Below are 22,104 nucleotides of genomic sequence, written 5' to 3' on the forward strand. Positions count from 1 at the left end.
GAAATGTGTTCTTGCTGAGGGCGAAAGCTATCATGTTACAATCCAGTCAATTTTTAATTGTTTCTAAACAGACGAGCGTTGCATGAAATTAAATTAATTGAATTTTTCATGGCATTAATTAAGTGTGTCTCGCGCATTTTTAGAGGAGGGCTCCTCAAAAACAGAAAAAAAGAAAAAAAATTAAACGCATGACTAAAAATGATTTGTCAATCAAGTTGTAAATACTTATTTCCCCAGCTTTGCATTGCAAAGAGTTAAATTAGCACTGCGAAGTCACTTTCCCCTAGTTAAATTAGTACAACAAATTAACTAGTGGCTTTCAAATCGACTAAATCAATTAGGTGTGATTTTTTTAGAGAAATGTCTGGATTAGGCAAATCTTCCAATCAAATGCCAAATGAATAAGAAAATAATAATTGGAATAAGGGGGAAGAAAAACCTGATCTATTTGGAACCCGGAAGTTAATATTGTTTAAAGCTACGGTCGCTGGCGCTGTGTTGAAGGCTGTTTTGCTGAAGGGAGAGGGGAGGGGGGGTGGGTAGAGGTGGTGGTGGTGTGGTAGTGGAGCGGAGCCAGATTGTACACAACTCATCCACCGAAGCCTGGAAGCGGACGTCCCGCCCCTGTCCGTGCTGATTGGACGAGCCCCACGGATCCGGGTTGGCTAAAGGGGGGCGAGAGGGGGACTGTGATAGGTTTGAGAGCACTGCCCATCAGAGCGTCTCCCCCCCCTCCCCCCCCGCCACTGAGCCTGGGCTGGAGCAGTTCAGATTGAAGCAAGAGAGAGGCGAGTCTAGGGCTGGCTCCAGCTGCCTGAACAGTCGATGTAGGAGGAGGAGGACATGGCGAGAATAAGCACTGGCCCGTCTGAGAGCAGTCGGTGATCCCTGGCTACCCCGTGAGGCCTTAATAATATTTTTTTTAAAAAAAATCTTTCTTCTCGTAGCCGGTGTATATGGATGCGTGCAGATGTAACGAGAAAACATTTGCCAAGCCCCAGAAGAAACTATTGCAATTCTGAATGGGACTGAATGAGCAACGCGTATAGATGTATAGCCAAAGAAGTGTATGTCATGAACCCGGAGCTGACAATGGACAGCATCGGGAATTTGCACGGTGGGATCAGCCATGAGCAGTCTCCGGGCGAGCTGATGAGCAGTCAGCAGCGGCAGGCGGTCTCAGCGGCGGCAGCAGCAGCAGCGGCGGCCGCTCACCGGGAGCTCGCCACCAGGTCGGCGATGGCGTCTCTCCTGGACGGAGCGGGCGAGTACCGCCCGGAGCTGTCGGTCCCCCTGCACCCGGCCATCAGCATGGCCTGCGATTCTCCGCCCGGCATGGGCATGAGCAGCACCTACACCACGCTGACCCCGCTGCAGCCGCTGCCGCCCATCTCCACGGTGTCGGACAAGTTCCCCCACCCGAGCCACCCCCCCCACCCGCACCCGAGCCACCCCCACCACCCCCACCACCAGAGGCTGGGCCCCGGCAACGTCAGCGGCAGCTTCACCCTGATGCGGGACGAGAGGGGCTTGCCCTCGGCCATGAACAACCTGTACAGCCCGTACCACAAGGAGGTGCCGGGGATAACCCAGAACCTGTCTCCCCTGGGCAGCAACCCGCTGGGGAACGGCCTGGGCACCCTCCACAACCCGCACCAGGGCATCCAGGGCTACGGCTCCAACGGCCACGACAAGATGCTGAGCTCCAACTTCGAAGCCCACACGGCCATGCTGGCCCGGGGCGAGCAGCACCTGTCCCGGGCCCTGGGAGCGCCTTCGGCCGGCATGATGTCGCACCTGAACGGCTTGCACCACCACCACCATCACCACCATCACCACCACCACGGCCACTCGAGCCACCATCCATCCCACGGGCCCGTGCTGGCTTCGAGCCGGGACCGGCCCCCGTCCTCCTCCTCGGGCTCGCAGGCCAACACCGCGGCTCAGCTGGAAGAGATCAACACCAAGGAAGTAGCACAAAGGATCACGGCGGAACTCAAGCGCTACAGCATCCCGCAGGCCATCTTCGCCCAGAGGGTGCTGTGCCGCTCGCAGGGGACTCTCTCGGACCTGTTAAGGAACCCCAAACCCTGGAGTAAACTTAAATCAGGACGCGAGACCTTCAGGCGGATGTGGAAATGGCTGCAAGAGCCTGAGTTCCAGAGAATGTCAGCCTTAAGGCTTGCAGGTAAGTGCCAGGTTGAAAGCACCCTCTGGTTCAAGGTTGTGGGTAGACAATTCATTGGCAATGTTATTGTGTGGGACGGGTGAAGCTCACAGCATTGCTCTAACTGAACCGAAGGAAAATCGTTTCAGTTTCTGTTTACCCTCTGTTTCATCGACGAGGGATTATTGATTGGAACAGGTTTTCTTTGTGGTCAGAGGCACCCGGACCCAGAAGGCCCGCCAATTCTTGTCCCATTCCACCCACCGCAGAGCTCCTTTGAAAGCTTCCCCTTTACTGGCACAATAGCTCCAGAATTAGACAATTCAACATTTCCTCAATGAAAGGACACACCCACAATAGTAACGTGCGGCTGCATCAACATCTGATTACCATTCAATTAATATACCTTCAAGATTCACTTAAGGGGTCTAGTGTTGATTTTTTTTTCTCTCTCTGTCAGTCTGCCTGCCTGACGGACATCGATAGTTGCACTATGCAAAATCCTACGTGCTGCCGTCCTGTTTAACCCATGACAGAATCTAAACTGTTGTGTTTGTGTGTCTCCTTTGTAACACAACAAGCTTTCTTCCCTTTATTAACGTTAACCCCCGCCCCTGTTCTAGAGATCCACAAGGACTAACATCAGACTATTGTTGTCTACTTCTCTCACGCCTCAGTTCTGCATTGGACTTAGCCAATTCGATGAATTTGTGTTAAGTCTGCAGCACTCGGCTAATCCTCAAACCCATATTCATCCACAACGCCAGTTACCTCTCAACAACATTCTGCCACTGGTTTTGCTCTGTTAAATTCGTAAAATGTCAAGTGAAATGTTAAAAGAAAGTCTCAATAAAATGTTACGTTTCGGAGAATGTGCGGTGCCCGATGACCAGCCTTCAGCTATTTTGCGCACATTTAAACACATTGATAGGTAGACAGTGCAGTGCTTTAAGCAAGCGAACGTTGTGTTGTGCTGAAGCCCTGGCCGAGCTCAGTGGTTGGCATGAGGAGTGGGAAATGGGCGGAATTGCATGTCTGCCCTCTAGCGGGGATATTTGTCTCTCGAATCTGAGCTAATTCCTATTGTGCGTGTTTGATCGGATAGAATTGTATTTGCCTGCAGTTAGGAGCTACTTAAAATAAGATGATAGTCACTGGATTGCTGTTTAAATCTTTTTTTAGACTTCATAGGCTCTGGTGCGAGATTCTACTTCACAAAATAAATAAATGAAACTCACATTGGGAAAATACGCAACAGAAACCTAATTTTATTTCAATCTATCTGGAAAATCTGCCTTTCATTCCCTGATATCACAGAACTGTTCCGTTCACACGGCGGCGAGACCAATAATTTAACCTTCTCCCCTCAGAAATGCAATGGGAGAGAACACACATTGCAATGTCTTTAACTCGAATCTGGATGGTTAACAGATTGTATCCTTGAAAATGTAGGTTTTAAGGAGATATTTTTGTATCTCTTACTTTGGGACAATCAGTGGTCCCTGGTTATATTTCAGTAAATTAGTTAACAGAGCAAACAAGAGAAAAAGCACTTCTGAGTTGGTAAGATATTTGTCTTTATTTTAATGTAAAAACTCTGTCTTGTTTATTTCCGGGAAAATATTACTGCCTTTTATATACAATGTTTGTTTGCATGCCGCTACCGTCAATTTCCGCTTAAACAAATCAGAGTGGATGTTGTCTACCAACGTCACGTGATGTAATTGCTGTAATTACTTTTCCCAATTAAACGTGGCTCTGCATTGAATGGACAAACTGCATCCTCACAGACGGAGAGCCTCAGAAACGCGGGGCACGTCCTGCAGGACAACGTGACCGCATGTATCTTGCTTTATTTTTGCCTTTATTTTTCTATCCACGTTTATGCTTTCATGTACAGTATAACTTAGAGCAGGGTGAGGAGGTATTTAAAAAAAAACAAAGAAGTGTAATTGCATTTGATTTCTGAGATTGTATCAAATAGGGTGGGGAGGAGGTGAAATTATTTTAAAACCGCTTAACATCTGACCTGCCAGACAAAACATGTTAAAATATTTCCGATCACAGTTCGCGGTAGAACATTGTCAGAATGAGCTCACTTCAGTCCCGAGAGGCGATGGGCAGCGTAGGTCTGTCTGAGTCGCTGTTGTAGCCGTTAGCTTTGGAATTCTCTTGACCCGAAAAGGTGGCAAGACATTTTGAAAGCTGCTTTGAAATGGTCACCCCGTCTGTACGTCTGGTGTTTCTACTTATCAAATTATACATTATCGTTTAAAAAAAACCCCACTGACGCTGTAAGGATTGCAGAACTACAAAAATATAAACCTCCGATAAAGGCCGTCAGCAGGGGGACAGCTAAGCAACTAACGAGATTGTAATTAACTATTTGGTTTTAATGTAGTTGCCACTTAGTTTCAATACTGTCAAAGAATTTCGCAGCATGTCTCTGACGCTGGCGATCAATTCTGATTTACATAATTAAAGTTGTGTATTTTGCTGAGCTGATTTGGTAGCTAGAAACCAGAACGCTGACAGAAAACGGCATTGTGGCGATGATATTTAAAAATAATCTGCTCATGTGCATCAAGACATTGCGTGAGGATGATACCACCGTCACATCAACTTACTGCAGAATATTCCTGCCGCGCATCCCGCAGCGGGACGCGCAAGGGATATATTCTTGCACAGCCTTATTAACTCTAGCTCAGTGCAGAGCAGGAGATACAACAAAAAAGGAGAGACAACATGTCCAACCACTCTGAAGCTCGCAGAGTGAGGTCCTGTGTGGACGCTACAGCTAATTTTTGGAACATTTTATTTGTTAAAAAGTACAAAATCACCGGGCATTCGTTGCAACCCTTTTTTATATTTGAAATCAAACAGAAATGTCTGAAAATATTAGTATGCTTACTGGCAGTCCTTTGAAATGGAGCCCAGAAGCTGCAGATATGAATTATTAATGACAGTCTCTGCATGACCGGTTGCAAGCTGCAGTCGTCACCCTGGCCTTGGTTTTAACCAGGCGAAACATGGACACTCGTTCGCTGCTGGAGCGGATAGCCTTGTCCACCCCAGTATCTTTCTCTCTCACTGCGGCTCCATGCAGGATCGGCCACTGGGTGTGAACGACAAACAATGTTTTTAGGAAAAAAGGGAAACTGCTTCTGATCTAAGGCTGTGCAAATGAGTCCCATTGCCGAACATCATCTTTAAAAGCGACACTTTGGCTGCAGCCCTCACGTTGCTACTAATCGCGGGTAGCTTTATTGACATTCTCTCGGATCACTCGTTAGCTCCAGTCGTCAGATTAATAATTGAAACCCTCCCGCTCTTGATGTTTGCCTCTGGCAGCCCCCTGTGTGAGAGAGTAACACCTTCCTCATGTTCATTAATGCAGGAGGGTTGCTGGGAGCATGAGGGGCAAGGAGAGCTATATGGACGGTGGCGGGCGAGGGGGAGGGGAGGGGGAGGGGGGCGGGGGTGTGGGTGCTGTCGAGGAGGACAGGGAAAAGAATTGAAGCAATGGTATTTATTTTTATCACCATATTTCAATAATGTGGTTTTGTCAGTATATAAAAAAAACCTGTGTCTATGGCCGTGGATCGATGAGGATAATCTTTAGAAGATTAAAAGGGCATTAATGCTGGCAACAATAACATAAACTTGAGAACCCGGTTAGACATTGATTTGGAACCTGATCCGATGTTCCAGGAAAACTGCCATCCTCTTCCTGGCATTGTCGTCCGCATTATCTTCCCTTTGTCTCCTGACAGTTTGAGTTCCCTCCTCGCTCCCGTTTCAAAGGCATTTAGTTTGAACGGCCCAATGACAACGATAGCTCAAGTGTGTTTTTTTAACCGTAGTACTATATTTTATTATCGATTTTCTTTGTTGTTTTTGTATTACGCGACCAAAAGTGTAACGATGTTATGACTCATTTCACTAACGTGAATAGTTGAGCATTTAAGAAGTTCCACTAAAACGTTTTGAAAGCGAATTTGGAAGCACATAGCACACACGTAACATTAGAAGTTGACCTTTTTTTCGAAGCCAAAAGAGAAAAGGTCATTGAATTATTCTTCCTGTTTTGTTTATATTTCCCAAGGCCAAGCTAATGTTATCATATTGAGGTATGTGACCTCAGCTTCAGTTTGGCACATAATCTAAATTAATACGTTTTATAATGATATGTTTATAATCAGTATTCCGGTGTTGTCACCAAACATATGTGCTGTGTTGCTGACTGACGTTAAGGTGCATATATTCTAAAATACTTATCCAGGTGGAAAACTTAGTGCGCATGCCAGAGAAAGTGTGTTAAGTGACAGGAAACCAATTAGCACCGGAAATTGCAATTCAAATGGCCTCTGGTCCGTGGCAACCTCGCCGGCCCAGGTTCGTGAAAACGCTTCAGCACGATGTAGGCTACTCCCCAGCACTCTGATTAGATGCAGACTCCAGGGTTGTTCTGACGTTACAAATCGCCAGGTAAAACTTCACATAATCAAGCATTAATTAGGCAGTTTTCTGGGATTCCGAATTAGGAACCAAGGACAGTGTAAAAAGAGATTATGTTTCAGTAGGGGGTGGGACAAACCCTCCCTCCTGTCATTCTGTAATACTGAAAACACTTAGTTTCCAAACGCAGTTCAATATCAAATACCGTTTACTAACGGTGTAGAAATCTCAGCGAAGGTGTCAGTGTACCTTTCTGATTTCTTTTTCAAATGTCTTTGAAATGATCAGTCTCCTGGTAAATGAAATATATTTTTCAAAAAGCATTATTTTGTCTTGACTATTGATTGTTTAGCAATTCAGTTGATGTGATTGGGTTCTGTATGTTAGTTTTGATCTTTCCGGCTCCTTTTACAGTGCCCACATCCACAAGCCGAAATTTTGGGGAAGAAAATCCTTCGTTTCGTGTTTACTATATTTACAGATAAAATAGTTAAGAAACAACTTCATATCACCTTCAAAATGTGCATAAGATGCATATTTCGTTGGCGGAATAAAACAAAAAAAAATGTCCATTCGAATACCGACAGCCGAACTGACATTGTTCATTGTTTCACTGCAAATCATTCCTAATTGTTTAAAATTTCTCCTGATGTTTAAAACTATCCATTTCTAGACCAATGCATTAATTCGTCCTGAAATGCTATCAATTGTACTGCACATTCTCCACGACTCCAGAAAATACGTTTAAGAATGGAAATGGGCACCCCATTTATCAAACTATTTATAATTTCAAATCATACAGCTCCAGTTTTATTTGCAAACGTAATACGTCATATAGTGTGTTTTTCTTTTTATCAGATCGCTTGCCTACTGCAGTCTTTGTTATTATTTAACGAAACACTTGGCACTTTCAAAAGATTGGAGCGATCTTAAACGTTATACATGTGTGCTATGCACTATATACAATTTTTAATAGCATAATTACATATCGATATTTATTGCTCCCCAGAGATCTTGCCTTATTACAAGGACATGTAACACAATCTGAGAAAACAGACCAGTGCATTATAGATGGTCCCGGTGTTGTGCCAATGTCAATTTCTTAACTCCAGCCCATCAGAGCTGCACAGCTTGACCTACATACATTGTTTCCTGACCCTGTTCATGCATAGGGAGAGATGATTCAATTATAAACGGAAAGTAAAACTCATTTTTCAAAAATAAAAGCAGTGCACCGGAGTTGGAAAAAGTAGAAAAGTCCTTTCACATTGCGTTTCCATCTCAATGTTTGCTGATACTTAATTGAGTAGCGTGCCCCTCCTCTTTGTAAACTTCAGTTATTTCCTTGACATTTAGCATGTTCTGATAATAATTAGCTCATGTTTATTCTGTCAAATTTGGCAAAACCTTTCCGGATTGGTTTACGCCATCAACAACTTTTTCTGTAAAACAATACTCTTGCCTTCGCTGTTGCCCTTCGTCTCAATATCGTCTGCTTTCTGTCAGTTGCTCGTTCTTAATTTAGAAATTACTGGGACGTGTTTCCTCTTCGGATTTATTGGACGGAGCTTCGAGCACTCCTGCCCTGTTTTCCTTGCCAAGAGCTCTCTCACAAAAGAACTTTGTTCGCTTAGACGCCGAGTCGGTACAAACAAGCCTTTGTTTTATTTGTGATATTGGTGGCTCGCTGATATCGATTTTCATTTGTCACAACCCGAGTGTAAAAAAAAAACAATGGAGAAGTCGCCCAGTGAGGCTCCCCACTTTATCAGTAACGACGTTCATTTGATGCAGGAATAGGGACACCTTCGCTATCGATCACATTGATCCAGCCTGTCCCTTTAAGGAAGCCGCACGTTTAAAGAAGCGCTTGCATAGATTTACTGTTTACCCGGATGCTGTTCTGTTTAAGACTGTATTGTCATTCGATTTGTTATTACTGAGAAATGCAATAACACCTGAAACAAGTATCCTACAAACAGAGGAAAAAGGCAGGCATTAGAGGGGCGGCATTACCACGAGGCTTTGCGAATAGACAATGCACCAACATATGCAGAGTTTTCAATGTGCTTTTTAGCGGGTCCTGCATTCCTGTTTTTTTTTTGCACGATTTTACTTTACAGTTTCTCTACATATTTTGGATATTCTAGAAATGTATTATCAGTCATTTAGTCTGTAATTCAGTTGATATTACTATGAAATATAGAGAATTTATATTAACAGGATCTAATTTTAAAATAGGTATTGAATTATATTTTTCCACGATGCATTAAGGTACAGGCAGAATGAGGCTGGCTAACATTATGACGTAACAAAATGCAGATTATAATTTAATTTTGTATTTGTAACATATATTGCATATGTTACAGATTTATGGACACGTTTACCGTGTATTTGTCTATACGTAGGTAAAATTAATAAAGGAAACGCAACATTTAAGATACTAACTTTTACGCATCGTGAACGTATCCTCGTCCCTGTTAGTTAAAGGACGGTGATTAAGGAAATCAGCGTCCCCAGTCAACACATAACATCAAAACAGAAGCATGTTTTCATTTTGTCAACAAAACATTATCAGTCGCCTGCATATTTTCCCAGATCATATACAAGACATACTTTGTAATAATTTCCTTTTACAAAATATATTCCTGTACGAAGTAGTGAACGAACATCAAGTGATCGATGGCGTTATTTATCTTTTTTACATGTAAATTATTGTGGGGCGAGGGGGACTGTGTTTGTGTTAATACACAGTTCACACTGGTTGCCCTAAAACCCAACAAGATAAAAAGTATTTTCATGTAAACAAGTGTGCCTTGGTTCATGAGTGGCGGGTCTATTTACTATTGTTTCACTAAGTTACCTCGCTATCATTTAGTTTTATCATTAGATTTTAGCTTGCTTCGTTAGTTTTACCCCACAGAAGGGGAAAACAACCTAACTTTGTATGGAATTGCAAATACGTGCATCTATTACCGTCTCAAATATTTACCATCTCAAAAAGAGAGCAGAAGCGATTCTGATTATTCTAGCCGGGTCTGTGCAACTTCACAGGTAATTAGAAGCCATTATTGATTTTTTTCATTTATATTCCTAATGGGATACGCGGTTTTGTAATCCATGTCTTCTGAACTCAAGTATGGGTAAATAGTTATGTAACAGCAAAAGGAAATTGCAGTACCGCTCCGCCTGCTATAACGACCGAGCAAGGCGTAAACTATCGAGCGCGTACAGAAGCAGAGCGGTCAAAACGCTGAAGAAAGCGACAGAGAATGTGGAGAGACAAACAGAACAGACACACATGACTGGAAAAGATAAGGAATGCCACATACGGACTTAAAGAGATGGACAGGGAATCTAAATTGAGCTACGCTTAAGTGTCTGACAAAAGAAAAGAGATTGAGCAACCATTACATACATCAAGGCATGGGCCTACACAATTCTTTTTTTAAAATTGATCATATGATCCATTGCACTCTGGATTAGAGAAAAATTGTGCTGGCCAATTAAATACGATAACGGGTACAGTGTATTTGTAACACTTTTAAAAATTTAGTTTATTAACTAAATGTTACTTTTGTTGTAGCCTTATTCATGCATTTGCACGCTGCAAGTCTTTACGTACCTTGGGTCTTCCCAATAGTAATTTTGAAATCCAATCTCATAGAGTCATACAGCACGGAAACAGACCCTTTGGAAACCAGTCCATGCCGAACATAATCCCAATCTAAACTAGTTCCTCCTGTGTGCTCCTGGCCATATGTTCCCATTCATCTATCTATCCAAATGTGTTTTAAACGTTGTAACTGCGCCCATATCCACTACTTCCTTGGGAAGTTCATTCCACAAGCGAACCACCCTCTGTGTAAAAAAAATACCTCTCATGTGTTTTAAAAAAAAAGTCTTTCTCCTCTCACCTTAGAAATGTGCCCCCAGTCTTGAAATTCCCCATCCTAGAGAAAAGACAAATACCATTAACTCTATCTGTACTTCTCATAATGAAGGTTAAACAACGATTAAATCAAAGAGAACTTTTTAAACAAATTGTCAGAAGTGAAAGAATCTTGATTACTAATGTTGTCAACATAGGAAACTATTTTGTGATGTAATCTGCAATAGGTGCAGTTGCAGGGAAATACTTGCTAGAACCTTTCCAATCACATTGCGAGCTCCTCTATCAGCAAAATATGCTTCGGCCGAGGAGTTGCCATGAACGTTCGCTGGGTTGAGATAAATAGTGGTGGTGGGAGCTAAAAAAAAGCCTAGAATTTAAAAACGATCATTGTTCTGTAACTGCTGTGATTCGTTAGAAGGCGTGGGTCTTAGTGTTCAAGATTTGTTTTAACGAGACTGCCACGTATTTAGATTGCATCTTTCTGATTTATTTCGAGCATAAGCCACATTTGGTAAACAATTGAAGAGTCATTGTGGGAGTTAATGGGTTTGTTCGTCTTTCCTCTGAGTTCAAAGGGTAAGGTTCACCCTTGGTACAGGTTAATTGATTTCTTTGATTTCGGTGGTAGCAAAGTGTTGGAGAAATTGTAGGGATTAGTGTTTTCACACTGTGATATGCAGAAGGTTTAATCTGGCGTTTGATTTTCGCATTTTTAACCCTTTACTGTCCCGTAATACCAGTGCTTAGGGGCGGATTGTAAAAAATATGGGCCTAGTCAGGGACAAGAGTAGCTAATCGCCATATCAGAGGTTATAATTAACATTTAAATGGCGTCATCTGATTGATTTTTGTTTGACTGCTCAGTCTTGAGAAGAAATGTGCGCTCGCTTCCCAAACATTGCACACTACAGGTGCAGGTTATATCACCGACATGCCTTATGCTGCAGCCACAGTGCTACTGCTATGACTAATTGTCATTGCAAACACATAGCATCTGAAAAAGGATCGAAGTTAACGCTGGAAATAGCAGCACTCTGCATTTCCTAACTGGGGTTTTAAAAATGTGAATGAAATTGCTCGAAATCGAAATGAACAGATTTGTTAAAATACATGGTGCGAATATTGCAGGATTTTACATACGGCGATTTAAACCTTACAAACTAATAGTATAATGAAGAGAGCAGCAGAGGGTTTCTTTAAAAATCGAGATTTTTAGTACATCTATACCTAAAACCGGCTTGCAATCCTTAAAACCCAGCCTTTATAGAAATGACAATTGTAAACATGACAATTGCTTGCTTGATCCTGTTCGATTTAAAAGATTATTAAAAGATTATTAAATATATGTATTATTTAAAAGATTATTAAACGTATGTATTGTTATTGGCGCGTAATTAATAATTCGTGTCTTTTTTTCGGGAGGTTCAGTAGTGAGGATGGGGGAGGGATCGACTGGCAAACATTTACAAATAACTTCCATGTAGACAATAGGTGACCTTCCTACATGACTATCTCCGCTAATGTTTACTGGTCATTGTGCTCTCCCCGGGTTACGTGTTCTTACACAATATGCCTTGAGTCTCAACCGAGAAATGAACCGCAACAAACTGCTTTAACGCAATATTTACTAACACGCTCACGCATATGCATGAGTAAAAGTAAAATGCATGTCTTGTAAAATCGTACGGCGAGACGTGAAGAACTCGTGTGACAGCTAAAGCGTAGAATTAATCGACTGGCTGATTGATTAACTGTTTAATTCGATGGCGTAACACGAGCTCTCTTCCTAATAGCGCTCTTGTTAATGCAGTTTGCTGACATGACTGACGGCTTCGTTTGCTTTGGAAGCTGTTTACATGCGGTGGGCTTTTTTTTTATTGCGTTTGCGTCCAGACGTTTAAATTGGGCAAATGGATCAACAACAGTTAGGATATTTTAACGCTGGCGTTCTCTCCGAGACGCGATGTTTGGAAGGGTCTGGTCAGCAGTTTAGAAGATGGATTAAAACCAAAGTCAGAACCAAAAAAATCCACCCCCCCCCCCCCCCCGCTCCCTCCCCATCACTCACGGTGCAGACTCAAGTCAAAATGTTCCGAGTTGAATGTGCAAATAAAGCTTGAAATCTCAGGATCCCGGTTAATGGCATTTTGACGAGATATGAGAATAATTAACCATCACAATTTTGTGCGAGGTTCTCCTCTGTTCTGCACGTACTTACGAACAGTCTATCTTGCCTCTGCTACTACGCTTACCCTTTGATCAGTATCAATTAAAATACTTTGGGAAAGCAGAAATCGCCACGACTTGAAATACGTCACAACTCTGCAGACTCCAACTGGAAGGTCTTTGGAATTATTGCATCTTTAATTTCACTCTTCAATATCGATTAGAATGGACTGGCTTGTGTGTGTATGTGTGTGTGTGTGTGTGAAAAGATAGATCAATAGATGTCGACAATTGCCACTGTTAAATTCGGGTAAGGCAACGAGTTACGGATTTACAGGAACAAGCCCGGTTCGAGTTATCATTCCCTGATCTGTGCTGAGTTCGGTATTCTTCAGCTGATACCGCAGCAGTGATACTTCGGTAGATTTCAGTGTCTCTGTTCGGAAGGGGGTTGAGGGAGAGCAATTGACCAGGTTTCCCTCTTCATCACTATCCCTGCCCTTTTGCTGATCATGCTTCCTTTTTCTTTCCTTTTATTCCATATGCTGTTGCACACAACTGAACGGTCGATTTTCTATCACCAAACCAGCCGTGGTATTTTTTGTCTATGAATTGCTGGCGATATTAATGTTAGGAAAGATTGTAATGCCAATCAGTGGCGGATATTTGCTGACTCAAGCCTAAGAAATGGAGGGCAACTGAAAGCAGGACACTGGGATCAATACATTCAAGAAGAGGGTGAAAAAAGAAAACAATAAAGAAACCGATTGTTTTATATTTCCCCGTTAAAGATGCATTGGGATCTGGAATACATGGAACTGTGGCATTTCACAAACTTCCCTCTGCTGTTCAAGATGGTTCGTGACAGCCATATGTAATCTGTGTGCATTAACGAACTGACGTTGCTAAATAGCATGTATAACCTACAGAGGCCCCCTCTCCCTTCTATTGTCATTATGGGCGAGTCTATCAGTGGTGGCAGGGGATGGTTTTTGGCTCGCCTATGTTAAGTAATAATTACCTCGAAGGTTTGCTCACGGTTATCGAATCATGTTAGGAATAACTTATTCACCAAGTGCAGTCACACCATCGACGAACTTTACTCGTGGAGTTGATCAATAACTAGGAACCGATAGCCGTATTGATTAGTCAACCAGTGTTGACATTCTTCAATGTATGGAGATTCATGATCTTTTCGTTAATCATATTCCAATAAAACGATAACATTAAATGAGATCCATTGCTCGCAGAGGCTACTGAACTCTAATTGTGATTTTATCTTTTTATTCTTAGCAATTATGAGCTTAAATCTGCTGTTAGATTTACCACGTGCCTTTCGGTCAGAAACTGCTGTAAACTTTTTTTTACGTCTTTGCGTTTAATTAGGAAGGCCTGTAATTTGTTATTTGGCCTTTCGAGCTCTGTTGATTATTTACTGTATTTATCACCCATTAATATCGAACAACGTTTGGCAGTAATTCTACAATGTATTGTCAGTATCGTTTGCTCAACGCTGTTTTAGCCGGATACAGGTCTGTCACTGAGAATTGTGCGTACAACGCTGCCACCTTCTGGCCATAGATCCTTGACACATGGTAAAATAATACAATAATACCATAATAAAATGCTACCTTTCAACTTAAAAAAAAAACTATATATTGCGTTTCCTAGAGGATGCGCGGATATAACATTTATTGTACTATGCGGAAGATGTGTGTAAAATTTACACACTTTGAGAAAAGGAAAGCAATAAAACGAGCATTTGCATCCAATTACCGGAGCCAGATCAGCACCGCGGACAGTTCCTCCGAGGAGGCCCATTCGCCTGGTGCTGCAAAAACCATTGTGATGGCATCTTAGTTGTGCACAGATACATAAAATGTGGTCTCTTGTGCACGATATTATGTCTGATTGTTGTAACTGGAATAGGTGCATAAATACCCTTAAAGGTGATGTAAAATGAAACTGGAATTCAGAGCCAGAGGTCACATTTAAGGACACTTAGTCTATTTAGGACTCCGATGAGGAGACATTTCTTCTCAACGAGTGGTGAGTCTGTGTAATGCTCTACTGCAAAGGGTGGCCGAGGCCAAAAATGTTTTCAAGAAGAAGTTAAATGTAGTTCTTAAGGCTTAAAGGAATCAAAGGATATGGAGAGAAAGCGACAATAGGGTGTTGACCCATGATTGTATTGAAATGCCAGCAGGCTCAAATGATTGAATTCTGCTATTTTCTATGTTTCTGTGATTCAATTCCCTTAATTTCTGACATTTCATTACTGAAGATCCAAAACAATATTGTAATGTACTTAAATGTACATTAGCACAGTCTATTGCATTTATTCAGTCAGTCACTATAAACCTTGCCATTGTGCATCCATTTGTGTCAAATGATATTGTCATGCAGAAGATAACCTTACTGTAAACTCACCGGTAGTAATCAATGGAAAGGGAAAGGGGAGGTTTCTGATTTTTACCATTCCAAAAGCATGGTTAAACTGGAAAGCCTCTGATCTTGGTTTGGTTGAGAATCCAGCTCCAACCGAAAATACTGTCTGATTTTGGAACATAGTAACATAATAATAATAATATCAGCAGGCCATTCAGCCCCTTGAACCTGTTCCACATTTTAATGAGATCTTGACTGATCTGTGGCATAAGATTTTGAGCAGATCACTTCTTAACCTGCTTAATTTTAGAGTATAGAGGCCCATTTTTACAAACTGTCCTTGTAACTTAACCCCTGGTACTCAGGTATCATTCTTGTACTCCCACCAAGGCCAATATATCTTCCCCAAGGCATGCTGCCTAGATCCGTTCACAGTACTCCAAGTGAGGTCTAATCAATGTTTCATATAGCTACAATTGAGGTCCTACACACATCCTTGTGGGATATCACTGGTCACTTTGTGCCAATTTGGTTACCTAACCATTATCCCTACTTTCTGCCACCTGCAACTCAACTGATTTCCTAGCTGCACCAGTAATTTACTCTCAATTCTGTATACTTTTATTTTAGTTACCAGCTTCTTATGTAAGACTTTGTCAAATCCCTTCTGGAAGTCCATATAAACAATATCCATAGACATTCCCCAGTCCACTACCTCAGTCACCTTTTCAAAAATTCAATGAGGTTGTCAGACATGATGTACTTGTCATGAATCCATGACTTCCCTGGATTAAGTGAAAATTTTAAAGGTGCTGAGTTAACATATCCTCAAATATAGACTCCAACAATTTCCTCACTATACCGATGTTAGGTTAAATGGTCTGAAATTTTGTCGTTTTCCTCTTTCACCCTTCTGAAAAGGCAGAGTGGCACATTCAGTTTTCCAACCCATAGAGACGACTCCTGTATTGAGGGAACTCTGAAAGATTCCAGTTAGGGCATCTACAATGAGGGCCCCTATCTCCCTCAACTCCCTCCAATGGAAACCATTAGGTCCAGGAGATTTGTCACTGTTTAGTTCCATTAATTTCCACATGAACAATATTTCACTCATGTCAGTGTCATTTAGTCCCTATCCATGATTCACAATAATTTACTTGGGACTTCCAGCAATCTAACCTCCTTTCCTAGTGTAAATACTGAGGTGTAATTATTCAACATGTCTGCTATTTCCCATAATCATTGACAGCATCCCCCTTTCAGTCTTTAGTGGGCCAACCTTGCTCCTGACCATCTACTTTCCCTTTCATAGAATCAGAGAATCCCTACAATGTGGAAACAGGCCATTTGGCCCAACAAGTCCTCACCAAACTCCAAAGAGTATCCCACCAAATCTATTACTGTACGTTTTACCCGTAACTAACAAATCCCTGAACACTACGGGCAATTTAGCACGGCCAATTCACCTAACTTACACATCTTTGGACTGTGGGAGGAAACCGGAGCACCTGGAGGAAACCCACGTAGACATGGGGAGAATGTGCAAACTCCACACAGACAGTTACCCAAGGCTGGAATTGAACCCAGATCCCTGGCGCTGGGAAGCAGCAGTGCCAACCACTGAGCCACCATACTGCCTCAAGTGTAACTATGAAACTTATTTTTATTGACTTTACATGTTTTCTTTCATTATCCCTTATAGTAACTTTTATAAGCTGCTTTGTGTTCCTGTGTTGGTCTTTGTATCCTTCCCATTTGGCAGGATCTATGCTTTTCTATTTGCATTTTTGTAAGACTTTTCATTTTGTTTAATGCTGTCCCTTATCTCTTTAGTTATCCTTTACTGCTTTTTTTGAGAAGTGGAACGTTTGTCTCTCAGGGTATAAATTGGTTCTGTACGGCATTAAATGTATCTTCAAACATCCTCCACTGTTTTTCAGTTATCTTACCCATTAGCAGGTTTCCAAGTTTACTGTGGTCAGTCTCTGTCTCATCCCATTAAAGCCAGCATTGCCTAAATCTAAAATTCTGTAGTTGATTTGTGCTTTTCAAAGCTAAGTTGAATTTTAGCATGCAATAATCACCATTTGATAAATATTCACACACAATTAGGTTACTGCTTCATCTGGTTCATTATTAAATCGAATATTGCTTTTCCCCACTATTGCTTCCAGCACATATTACTGTACGTAACTATTCTAGACACATTCCAGTAATTCACTACCTTTCTGACAGGTTCTTGTCTGCCTGTCCAATCTATGTTAAAATTAAAATCTCCCATAAATACTGCCTTTCCTACACTCACCTAATTTCTGCATTTATACAATCTAGCACTCAGAGCTGCTACCAGGGGTCTATACACAATACTTGTTATGGTATTAGATCCTTTACAATTCCTCAGTTCTAACCAGAAGGTCTCTACTAGATGCTTTCCCTTCATTGTAGCCTCCCTCATCGTTGAAGTGATTTTTTTTCTAATCAGTAAAGTTACTCTATCCTCACTGCTATTTTCCCTATCCATTCTGTTAACTTTATAACCTGGTATACTTAGCTCCCTTTCCCAAACATTGTGCAGCCATGTGTCAGTAATAACTACCACATCATAATTTCCTATTTGAATTTGTATCTGCAGCTCACTCAATTTAGTCCTTGCACTCTATACATTTGTATATAGAACTCTTATTTGGGCAATACACTGTAAGGTGTCTCTCAGCTCTGCTGCTTTATTCACCTGTTTCTTATTTCTCTCTTCTTGTTTAATCTATATCATTATTTATGGTTTTTCCATTACCTGCTCTCCCTGAAGTATGATTTCTGACTGTTTCCTTGCTTTTGATCCTGTTACTTGTTTTTCAAATTGTATTGACTTCCCCTGAGCCCTCCCTGCCTTTTCACTAGTTTTCAAAGTTTCTCCCCATTAATTCTCCCTAAATGTATATCTGGAAAACAATCCTATTTTTGTGGAATGTCTAATTACTATATTGTGATAAAATTCCACAATTTTTAAAGAAATTAGTGCATTGACTCCTTTCTTAATCCAATGCTCACAATCAATCTTTGTTTCTCACCCTGTAACATGATTTGAAAGAAATTAAGGAAAACCAGTCTATCTTTCTGATTAGCTGCCTGTAAGGAGGCTTCAATGTTACTGGTTAGTTACCTTTTTAAAGAACTGCGGATGCTGTAAATCTGAAATAAAAACAGAAATTGCTGGAAAAGCTCAGCAGGTCCAGCAGTATCTGTGCAGAGAAATCAGAGTTAATGTTTCGGGTCCATTTCTGAGGAAGGATCACCAGATGCGAAGCATTAACTCTGATTTTCCTTCACGATGCTGCCAGACATGCTAAGTTTTTTCAGCAATTGCTGTTTTTGTTTGTGGCTAATAACTTTCCCTGATGATATCACTGTTCTTTGATGCTGATAAATCCCCTTGACTTAGTACCAGATTCAAATTAATATCAGGAAATGCAAAGACCACCCACACCATTAGATTTTTGTTACTCATATAGTTTGAGCTCATTGGAGAGGACTGGAAGTTTGTTGCTGTCCGCAAAACCCTATCTGCAAAAAGGAAGGAGAATATTGAGCTTTGGTGTGCTAATTATTGAAGAGCCAGTGTTAATGCTTTCACATTTAAAATAGTCAATGACTAAGGTATCAGAGGCCACTCCACATCCTCAGGCACTGAGAACTTTCAAAAGGAACAAGTGTAGCAATAGAGTCATAGAGTCATACAGCATGGAAATGTGCCTTTTGGTCCAACTCGTCCATGCCAATAAGGATTCCCAAACTGAACTAGTCCCATTTGCCTGCATTTGGCCCATATGCCTCCAAATCTTTCCTTTCCATGTACCAATCCAAATGTCTTTTAAATGCTGTAATTGTACCTGCCTCTATCACTTCCTCTGGCAACTTGTTCCATAAATGCACCAGCCTCTGTGTGAAAACGTTGCCCCTCAGGTCCCTTTTAAATCTTTCCCCTTACATCTTAAACCTGTGACTTTTAGTTCTGGACTCCCTTACCATGGGGAAAATACCTTGGCTACTCACCTTATCTATTCCCCTCATGACTTTAAAAATCTCTATAAAGTTACCCCTCAGTGTCCTATGCTCCAGGGAAAATGTCCCAGCCTATTCAACCTCGTTATTTAACTCAAATCCTCTGGTCTCAGTAACATTCTTTCAATCTAGTAACATTCTTAATAATAACTACAAGAACAAAACAAAACCCAAAAAAATAGGATATTGCAGTAATTGCATAAATGTATTATTTAACTTTTGCTTTGGTATAGACATGTTTTGTAATTGGACTATTAGAATACTGGCCATCAAAAGACATGCCTTGGTAATTTCCATGTTTATTGTCTTCAGTTGATTTTCAACTTATCCTGCTTCACTGCCCTACCCCTACCTAATTCAGTAACTCTAAATCTCCAGCAGATCAATGGGGTATTTTAAGGACTCTTCACTGTAGGAGGTACAAACGGAATGAAACCAATCCATTGCCATAAATTCTCAATATTGTTATTTTCTTTCCCAGCATGCAAACGCAAAGAACAAGAACAGAACAAAGAGAAGAGCAATACACCAAAGAAGCCACGGCTAGTTTTCACTGACCTCCAACGCCGAACTCTTTTTGCCATTTTCAAGGAAAATAAGCGCCCTTCTAAGGAGATGCAGCTCACCATCTCACAACAGCTCGGTCTGGAGTTGACCACCGTCAGTAATTTCTTTATGAATGCCCGGAGGCGAAGCTTGGACAAATGGCAGGACGAAGCCATGTCGAGCCCAGGGGCTTCATCGTCGACCTCAAGCACTTGTACCAAAGCATGATTGAGGACAGTGCACCTGAACAGGGCACAACTCAATATCCCTTTTTTTTTGCTTTTTGAAGAGGCTGTTCAGTGGTGAGTGCATAAGCACAATCTTGATCAACACTTTTTTTTAAATTTAAAGGGATGGCACATATTTTAATGTGTCTAGCATTTAAACTTTTTTTTTCTTAGATCATCTGAGTCCTTGCTGTTAACAGACATCAAGGCTGAGAGTCTAACTGGCAAATTTTCAATGTCATCAGGCACAGCACAACATGCTATGTTGCTGAGCAATAATATGTCTAGTGCTTTGCCTGACGGTTGTTAAGGTGTATTAATCGTGATTAAAAATAATCATTAGGTTGTGAGTAGATTCACTTATTAGTTTCTAGTCATGTTATGCAATGAATCTTGTTGCGGTAAAACTGGCACAGACACTGAAAGTAGGTGTCGCCCATGTTGTTTTAAGGAGCATCAATAGAATTATCGGAGAACATTTATTCAATCATGCTATCTCATCACTAACCAGACTGTTTAAGAATAGACTGTTAGTGGTAAGTACGCAAGCACAAAATATCAAAGGCATTTTTGGAATTTTTCAGTCGGTCATTCACACAACATCACACAAATCTTGAATGCTGCTGGTAAACGTGCCCCCATCATTATATTCATCAATTGGATGGAGCTGGTAGTGGTGGGAATGTAAGCACAACCCTCAAGCACATTCCTTCAAGTTATCAAAGTCCTGAAATACTTTAATGTCTAATCATGTCATCTGTATTGTTTTTGTTTTCAGAAGATATCAGGGCCATTGAATTGTGAACACAGTTGATTGCTGAAGAAAGAGTAAATATTGTTCTCATAATAGCTATAGAATACTATGCATCCACACACTTATATTCTATTTTTGGCCAACACTGGTTTTCTGCTGCAAACGCACTGAGTAGCCTATGTAAAGAGGGCTGCCCATGGTGAGTGCAGAAGCACAAACATTAAATAGCTTTATTTCTCCTAGAACTAGACATCAAAACCCCTTCTTCTTATATGTGCACATTCACCACTGAACGGGCCCTTTAAGAACACCATTGTTGTGTTCAAAGGCAAGCCTAAGGCTTTAAAGACTCGTGAAGACACTTGATACATTTTTTTTTCTATTTATTATTAAATCGAAACCAAAGATACTTTTTTCTGCACCTAATTGTTCTGCAAGAAACTTTTAAACAAAAGAAGCACGTCAGGAAACAACGTACGCACTGTGTTTCAGTGGTTGTCTTAGTCGTTTTGGGAAGCAGAGTTACGAAAGGGTTAATAAGCCAAGTAGCAACAACAAGGGAGCAATGCCACGGATCATTGCTGCTTCATTTGACGACACTCGCCGCCTCTTAAAGTTGAATATTGTCTTTAACGTGTGCCTATGCAGTTTTTTTTCAGAAACGTTGTACAGAACAACACAAAACCTCTTCCGCTTCAACCAAAGTCAGCTTCATAGAGATATGGATCTGTTTCCAGATTTTATGCATTACAGTTGAGTGCTATTCGCACACTTGGCCTGTCTTTCAATGTTCGTCTTATTGAGAGAGGGAAATAACCATGTGGTTTCATAATTTCCTCCCAATTAGCAATTTCAATGGAACAGGATACCAACAAATGGATCCAAATGGCTCCAAGCACAAGATGTTAGGGTGAAGATTAAGCACCTCTACCAAAGATAATAACCCATTCTCATATCTCGGTAAAGGTAACTAAATATGGGAGTGCTTTCAGACTGAATGTTGCATTTCATGAGGTAATAACCTTTATCATAACATCTGATTCTAGCCATATACATTTAGCAAATATTCAGCATAGTCAATGGTTCTTAATCAATTTGGATAATTTAAGTAAAATGTAGTTTTTAGTTTATAATTTTGTTGATTTAGTCTTTTGTAAATTAATGCATTACATACAATATTAATATATTCAAAATTATTTGACTTATGTTCTTTATCTAGTTTAAAATGTTTAAACCTTTTATTTTGAAATGTTTAAAATGGTAATTATTTATTTTTTAAGATTCAGATTCAATTGGTCCTTTGATTTAAAAACAAATCGCTCTTCATCTTAAGCACAAAATCTCTTTGGTTATGTCTGTTGGTGAAATTAGTAACTGCTTAATAATAGCCAATTCACAATTGTACTTTAACTTAAATATCTTACAAATTTCTTATTCATTGATA

At 40.9% G+C, this 22,104-nt stretch overlaps 1 protein-coding gene across 1 annotated transcript; it reads left to right on the forward strand.

Annotated features, from left to right (window-relative positions):
- Window positions 1-793: 793 nt before the first annotated feature.
- LOC122547212 (one cut domain family member 2-like) lies at window positions 794-22,098 on the forward strand. Its single transcript, XM_043685841.1, has 2 exons — window positions 794-2,188; window positions 19,615-22,098. The coding sequence occupies exons 1-2, from the start codon at window positions 1,033-1,035 to the stop codon at window positions 19,905-19,907; spliced, it is 1,449 nt and encodes a 482-aa protein (XP_043541776.1). The 5' UTR covers window positions 794-1,032; the 3' UTR covers window positions 19,908-22,098.
- The last annotated feature ends 6 nt before the right edge of the window (window positions 22,099-22,104 follow it).

This window comes from Chiloscyllium plagiosum, unplaced genomic scaffold (genome assembly GCF_004010195.1).
Source record: "Chiloscyllium plagiosum isolate BGI_BamShark_2017 unplaced genomic scaffold, ASM401019v2 scaf_1944, whole genome shotgun sequence".
NCBI classification, from domain to species: domain Eukaryota; kingdom Metazoa; phylum Chordata; class Chondrichthyes; order Orectolobiformes; family Hemiscylliidae; genus Chiloscyllium; species Chiloscyllium plagiosum.

Bases quoted from the DNA above. Each gene is read 5' to 3' on its own strand.
- LOC122547212 (XM_043685841.1), top strand. From the start codon at position 1,033: ATGAGCAACGCGTATAGATGTATAGCCAAAGAAGTGTATGTCATGAAC. The intron at 2,189-19,614 runs GTAAGTGCCAGG...TTTCTTTCCCAG, and splicing joins GTCAGCCTTAAGGCTTGCAG to CATGCAAACGCAAAGAACAA.